This window comes from Rhinopithecus bieti, unplaced genomic scaffold, assembly GCF_001698545.2.
Source record: "Rhinopithecus bieti isolate Rb0 unplaced genomic scaffold, ASM169854v2 scaffold_9663, whole genome shotgun sequence".
Classification (NCBI taxonomy): domain Eukaryota; kingdom Metazoa; phylum Chordata; class Mammalia; order Primates; family Cercopithecidae; genus Rhinopithecus; species Rhinopithecus bieti.
Window position 1 is genome coordinate 3331657 of NW_016806456.1, and position 7575 is coordinate 3339231.

Below are 7575 nucleotides of genomic sequence, written 5' to 3' on the forward strand. Positions count from 1 at the left end.
AAAAAAAAAAAAAAAAAAAAAAAAAAAAAAAAAAAAAAACCTTTGGCATTATTTGGGTTCCTCCCTTGTAGATGCATTAACTTTTCAAGCACATAAAATATTGTTCAAAGAAAAAAAAATTCATTTTACTAACAATTTACAACACAATTGTTTAAATGTATCATAGGTCACCATAATGGCAGCTTACCAGATTGAAGATGCCAGTAATATGTTAGTGTTGTTTGTGAGAAACTTCAATGGAGGCTCTGCAAGCAGTAGACAGGATAAAATTCCTCCACCAAAGCAGTGGAGCATAGCAGTAAACCAGCTTGAAATAGGATTCTTCCATGCCAGTGCAGCTGCTCCTGAAATGGTAAAATATGGTCTGCAATCATTATATATTTATTAAACAAGCCCCAAAGTACAAGTTGCACTAAACAAATAAACTTCTTAAATTCATAATTTTCAACAGCTATTATTCATAGTTGTACCAATCAAAATCATTAAAAACCATATCTTTTATTCTTTAAAGCAAGACTGGAAACATTTTGTTAATGGGTGATTTTTGGCACTTTGGCACCTTAAAAATATGCTGTTCTGTTTAGGCTGTCATTGCCAGTTTCCTAGTAATGGATTATTATAAACAATATCCTCACTTATTGTCTCCTTTCATCTCAAACCCTACAGTAAGTACTCTCAGACAGTATGTCAAAGTGACTTAATAAGAATCATTTATAATCTTAAGTATATTAGAAAATAAAGAAGCTGAAATAAACAAACTAAGCTTTCAACATGACAGGTGAGAAACAGAGTAACAAAATAAACCTAAAGGTGAAAGGTTTCTTAGGAATAGATATTTATACTACCTCAACATGAGTCTTAACTAATTACTTATTAATTGTAGAGGGAAATAATAACTTCTGAGTGGGGGAAACCTTGCAGACATCACTGTAAACATCAAATGACTGCTGATATGATGCACTGAGAACACATCATCACTTCTGTGGTATCTTTTTTTTTTTTTTTTAAGACAGAGTCTCGCTCTATTCCCCAGGCTGGAGTGCAGTGGTGCGATCTTGGCTCACCACAACCTCCACCTCCTGAGTTCAAGCAATTCTCCTGCCTCAGCCTCCCGAGTAGCTGGGACTACAGGTGTCTGCCACCACGCCCAGCTAATTTTTTTATTTTTGGTAGAGACGGGGTTTCACTATGTTGGCCAGGCTGGTCTCGAACTCCTGACTTTGTGATCCACCCACCTTGGCCTCCCAAAGTGTGGAATTATAAGCATGAGCCACTGAGCCCGGCCACTTCTATGGTATTTCTAACAAAAATATACAACCTGAACTAATTGAATCAGACAAACCCAAACTGAGGGCTACTGAGAAAACAAAAACAAAAAACAAACAACAACAACTGGCTTATATTTTTTAAATGTCAAAGTCAAAAAACACCCAAAAAAAGGCCAATAAAACATTCTAGATATGAACAGTGTCTCTAACTCAAATTGTATTTATTTATTTACTTAGTTATTTATTTATTTTTGAGACAGGGTCTTGCTCTGTCGCCCAGGCTGGAGTGCAGTGGAGTGATCTCGGCTCCCTGTAACCTCAGCATCCTGAATCCAAGCGAGTCTCGTGCCTCAGTCTCCCGAGTCACTTGGATTACGGGCAGGTGCCACCATGTCAGGCTAATTTTTGTATTTTTAGTAGAGACAGTGTTCTGCCATGTTGGCCAGGCTGGTCTAGAACTCCTGGGCCTCAAGTGATTCACCCGCCTCAGCCTCCCAAAGTGCTGGGATTACAGGCGTGAGCCACCACACCTGGCTTCCAACTCAAATTATTTTATTTTTAATGTACTGTCATTTAGAAGAGAAAAAAAAAATTTCTCTGTCCTACATTAAGATGTTTGAAATATGCTATCAATAGAATGATTTTCCCCAAAATTCTTAGCAACATTTGTCATATTGAGACCTAAATCTAATTCCAAATATAAGATGTTTAAAACGCAAATAATTACACATGAACTTTAATATCAAAATACTTTCAGCCAGGCATGGTGGCTCATACCTGTAATCAAAACACTTTGGTTTGGGAGGCCGAGCTGGCAGGATTGCTTGAGTCCAGGAGGTCAAGACCAGCTTAAGCAACATAGCAAGACCCCCCCATCTCTACAAAATATAAAAAATTAGCCAGGCTTGATAGTACACACCTGTAGTCCCAGCTACTCAGGAGGCTAAAGTGGAAGAATCACTTGAGCCCAGGAGTTCCAGGCTGCAGTGAGCCATGACAGTGCCAATGCATTCAGCCTGGACACCAGAGTGAGACCCTGTATCGAAAATAAATAAATAAATAAATACCTTCATCATGAAATGAAAGCTACAAAGAAAAATAAAGTCATGCTCTACTTCCACAAATGCACTTAAAATCACATCTACAAAATAATCCCAAATTCTGGCAAAATGAATCATTAGACTATGCTTAAAATAGTTTTGTGAACTTACAGTTATAACAAAACTTAGAAATATAGTTTGTTAATGCACTGCATACATGACTTCTTTATTTTGTTGTACTCAGTCTATTTTAGTTCTAGAGTGTATCCCTGTTTTTAAGAACTAGTTGCATTGTAGCTATTTTCAAAACAGTTGACATTCAACTTGCTAGTGGCTGACATAACTTTTAGAAAGAAGCATGGGAATGTTCTAGCCTTCTCAAAGCTTCAACTCTACATATTAAGTATTTTTAAATTGCATATTAGTTTACTTTTGATTTAGTCTTTCCCCTTTATAGATTTATCTTCTTTTAAAAGAGACAAAATGAACAACCCATATGCCTCAAGTATGCTTTTCATCAAAATTATTTAAAATAATCACGTAGGCAACAGAGGCTTACAGATTATCTATGACACAATTCAAGGCCTTTTAGATCAAGCTTGGGGATGTTTTGGTTTTAAATTTTTTTAATTTTTTCAGGGACAGGGTCTCACTATGTTGGCCAGGCTGGTCTCGAACTCCCGGCCTCAAGTGATCCTCCTGCCTCAGCTCCCAAAGTGCTGGGATTATAGTGTGAGCCACTGCGCCCAGCCTTAGATCAAGTTTGAATCATAGTGGACCAGGCAGATCCACATACTCACCTTGTAGTTATTCCCCAGTTCCTTAATGAGTACTTAGAACAGACATACTTGGCAACTGACTCAATGCCCATATAGATTCTTTGATTTATGGCATAAGGATCAATATGGTAGCATAAGGATCAATATGGTAGAATGGATCACATCGAAGCCCCTAGAGATTCCTCTCCTCACCAACAAAGTAACCAAAAACAATACCACAGAAATTGGTGCCAAAACCAAAGACGAAAAGGTGGTGATAGCTATCACATTCCACTAACTGAACTGTTTGATCTAAATATAAGACAGATTGGATCTTGGAGAATAGCTATGAATTATAAACACAGAAAGGTCATGACTGTAATTGCAGCTAGCATTCAAGATGTAGTATTTTTATGGGGTCAAATCAACACAATTCTTAAAACTTGGAAGCAAATGCTTTTTTCTTCCTATATTAATTTGCAAAAAATCCCAGAAGCACTTTGTGCTTTGTTCAACCATTACAGTCTTGCTTCAGGTCTATGTTAACACTCTTGCTCTCTAAAATAGTCCAGAGATTTTGATCACATTGAGAGATCACACATCACACTGATCTCCACGGATGACATTATACTGGCCGGGTCTGATGAGCGGCAAGTAGCAAGTACTTTAGTTATCTTAATAAGATATATGAAAACCAGAAAGTAGGAAGTTCAAACCCTGCTGCTGGGTTTCTGTCCAGTCCAGAGATAGAAAACACTGTTACTTAAATAGAACTCGGTAGGTATAAAATTGTTAACTAGGTTATTGAAAAGGCAAAAAGTAAATACTATGTTATCACAGAGTTCAGTTCCAGAAAGCAGTTACTACTCTGGGGGAGCAAAAAATAGACTGAAATTATTAAAATTTAGAAACTTGGTAGAGGAGCTCTTTAGAGCCCAAACTGAGACCCCTGTGGAGGAAACACTGCTCAGGTGGTGGTCTAGACAGCTCATGTACCACACAAATAAAATACTGAGTTTAAGTTCTTATCCCAAGCTACCTAGCCCATTACTGATACACTCTAAACTAGATGCAGGTCTCCTGGCTTTATGAGCTCTTTCTAACACAACATACTCCCCGACTAATACTTTTTGACAGGTCACCCAAATATTCTAACTTTTCTTTCATTTAAAAAATATTAAATAAATTTAAGCAAAATTCTTTAAACTCACAGAAGTAAATTATGAACTGTCATTTCTGAAACACACTGGAGTAAAACCTGGCTTTCTTTTTTCTTTTCTCTTTTTTTTTTTTTAAGATAGGGTCTAGTTCTGTCACCCAGGCTGGAGTGCAGTGGCACGATCTCGGCTCACTGCAAACCTCCACCTCCCAGGTTCAAGCAATTCTTGTGCCTCAGCCTCCTGAGTAGCTGGGATTACAGGCGCGTGCCACCACACCCGGCCAATTTTTGTATTTTTAGTAGAGGCAGGGTTTCACCATGTTGGCCAGGCTGGTCTCGAACTCCTGGACTCAAGAGATTCACCCGCCACAGCCTCCCAAATTGCTGGGATTATAGGCATGAACCCCTGCACATGGCTTCTGGCTCTTCAAATCATGTAACAAAGGGGCAAAGCTGTAGGGAGGGTCATAAACGTTCTCTTTTTATCTGCATATTGATTGTGGGTGTGTTTGAAAAATCCATTGAGCTAGACATTGATAACTTTTGCACTTTTCCCTGTTTTTACATGGAGATTCATAAAGACATTGCAAAACTGGGCTGCCACCACTGCTGCCACCTTTCCAGGATGCCCAGAACTGGTAAATTCTAGACCTATAAACTTGCAATCTCGCACAAATTAGAGGAAAGGAACAATGACAAACTTTATTCCAGGATTTAATTCACAGAAATGACAGAAATCATTGGAGAAAATAACCATGTCAAATGATACCTTATTGAGAAATTGCTAATTATTGAAACCAAGAACATTAAATGGGCATGCAAAGGTAAGGCACAGAATAGTGAGAAATTTTGGAATTAACCAGATCTGGAGTCAAGAACTAGCTCCATAATTTACTAAACTATATGACTTAAGGAAGGTTATTTTATCCCTTAAAACTATTCGTCATCTATAAAATGAGTTAAATAATACCTACCTTACAGGAATGTGTGAGGAATAGAATATACTAAAATGTTCTCTCTATATCTAAAATCAATCATGCCTACTATTATTGTGTAGAAAAGGTAATGCAACCTTATGTGACACTATCAAAATAGAGAAAAGCACCAATAAGTCTCTTTAGAGCTATAACAGCATCTTTCATTGTGGTATCCTCAATATCTAATATAATGCCCAATACAGAGTTTCAATGAATATTTGCTAAAATTAATTATGTATGATTTGAGAGAGGCTAGCAGAATAGTCACATCAGAATTTAGAGTAAAACAATACATTCTGTGTGTAATAGAAATTACTATAGTCAGGAAGTCTTATACAAAATGGTGGTTTGATGTGAATGTAGGATTGAAGAAATGTATTTATTTTAATGAAGACTTGAGACATTTAAAATGTAAGATAAGAGAGATTAAAATTAATGATGTAAACTTCCCATTAAAATGGCTTCTCACTAGCAACCACCAAAACAGCATATTCCAACTTCCTAATAAAATGCCCAGGAGACAGAGAAAAGAAGAAACGGTGCCAAGATGGCCGAATAGGAACAGCTCCAGCCTCCAGCTCCCAGTGTGAGTGACACAGAAGACGGGTGATTTCTGCATTTCCAACTGAGGTACCAGGTTCATCTCACTGGGGCATGTTGGACTGTGAAGGCAGGACAGTGGGTGCAGCCCAACAAGTGACAGCCAAAGCAGGGCGAGGCATCGCCTCACCCAGGAAGCACAAGGGGGAAGGGAATTCCCTTCCCTAGCCAAGGGAAACCGTGACACACAACACCTGGAAAATCGGGTCGCTCCCACCCTAATACTGCGCTTTACCAAGGGTCTTAGCAAACGGCACACCAGGAGATTATATCCTGCACCTGGCTCGGAGGGTCCCGTGCCCACGGAGCCTGCCTCATTGCTAGCACAGCAGTCTGAGATCTAACTGAAAGGCAGCAGCAAGGCTGGGGGAGGGGCACCCACCATTACTGAGGCTTAAGTAGGTAAACAAAGCCTCCAGGAAGCTCGAACTGGGTGGAGCCCACCGAAGATCAAGGAGGCTGGCCTGCCTCTGTAGAGTCCACCTCTGGGGACAGGGCATCGCCAAACAAAAGGCAACAGAAACCTCTGCAATTGTAAATGTCCCCGTCTGAGAGCTTTGAAGAGAGTAGTGGTTTTCCCAGCACGGAGTCTGAGATCTGAGAACAGACAGATTGTCTGCTCAAGTGGGTCCCTGACCCCCAAGTAGCCTAACTGGGAGACATCCCCCAATTGGCAGACTCACACCTCACACCTCACATGGCCAGGTACACCTCTGAGACAAAGCTTCCAGAGGAACAATCAGACAGCAACATTTGCTGTTCAGCAATATTCACTCTTCTGCAGCATCCGTTGCTGATACCCAGGCAAACAGGGTCTGGAGTGGACCTGGAGCAAACTCCAACAGACCTGCAGCTGAGGGTCCTGACTGTTAGAAGGAAAAATAACAAACAGAAAGGACATCCACACCAAAATCCCATCTGTATGTCACCATCATCAAAGACCAAAGGCAGATAAAACCACAAAGACTGGGAAAAAGCAGCACAGAAAAGCTGGAAATTCTAAAAATCACAGCGCCTCTCCCCCTCCAAAGGAACACAGCTCCTCACCAGCAATGGAACAAAGCTGGACGGAAAACGTCCTTGACGAGTTGAGAGAAGAAGACTTCAAACAATCAAACTTCTCCGAGCTAAAGGAGGAATTATGAACCTACAAAGAAACTACAAACCTTGAAAAGAGATTTGATGAATGGCTAACTAGAATAACCAATGCAGATAAGTCCATAAACAAACTGAGATGAAAACCATGACATGAGAACTACGTGACAAATGCACAAGCTTCAGTAACTGAATCGATCAACTGGAAGAAAGGGTATCAGTGATTGAAGATCAAATGAATGAAATGAAGTGAGAAGAGAAGTTTAGAGAAAAAAGAGTAAAAATAAATGAACAAAGCCTCCAAGAAATATGGGACTATGTGAAAAGACCAAATCTACACCTGATTGGTGTACCTGAAAGTGGCAGGGAGAATGGAACCAAGTTGGAAAACACTCTGCAGGATATCATCCAGGAGAACTTTCCCAACCTAGCAAGGCAGGCCAACATTCAAATTCAGGAAACACAGCGAACGCCACAAAGATACTCCTCGAGAAGAGCAACTCCAAGACACATAATTGTCAGATTCACCAAAGTTGAAATGAAGGAAAAAATGTTAAGGACAGCCAGAGAGAAAGGTCGGGTTACCCACAAAGGGAAGCCCATCAGACTAACAGTGGATCTCTCAGCAGAAACTCTACAAGCCAAAAGAGAATGCGGGCCAATATTCAACATTCTTAA

General features: G+C 39.8%; 1 protein-coding gene across 4 annotated transcripts in view; it reads right to left on the bottom strand.

The window, feature by feature from the left end:
* Positions 1-7575, bottom strand: part of TMEM38B (transmembrane protein 38B) — an 83489-nt gene that overhangs the window by 66646 nt on the left and 9268 nt on the right. For 3 of the 4 annotated variants that reach the window (XR_001886478.1, XM_017876701.1, XM_017876704.1), the window contains exon 2: positions 188-344. Coding sequence is in view for 3 of the 4 variants with exons in the window: in XM_017876701.1 (XP_017732190.1) it covers positions 188-344 (157 nt within the window). In the remaining variant the exon portion in view is untranslated. Of the gene's footprint in view, positions 1-187; positions 345-2187; positions 2305-7575 lie in introns of all 4 variants that reach the window. The other variant, XM_017876703.1, reaches the window with a different exon arrangement.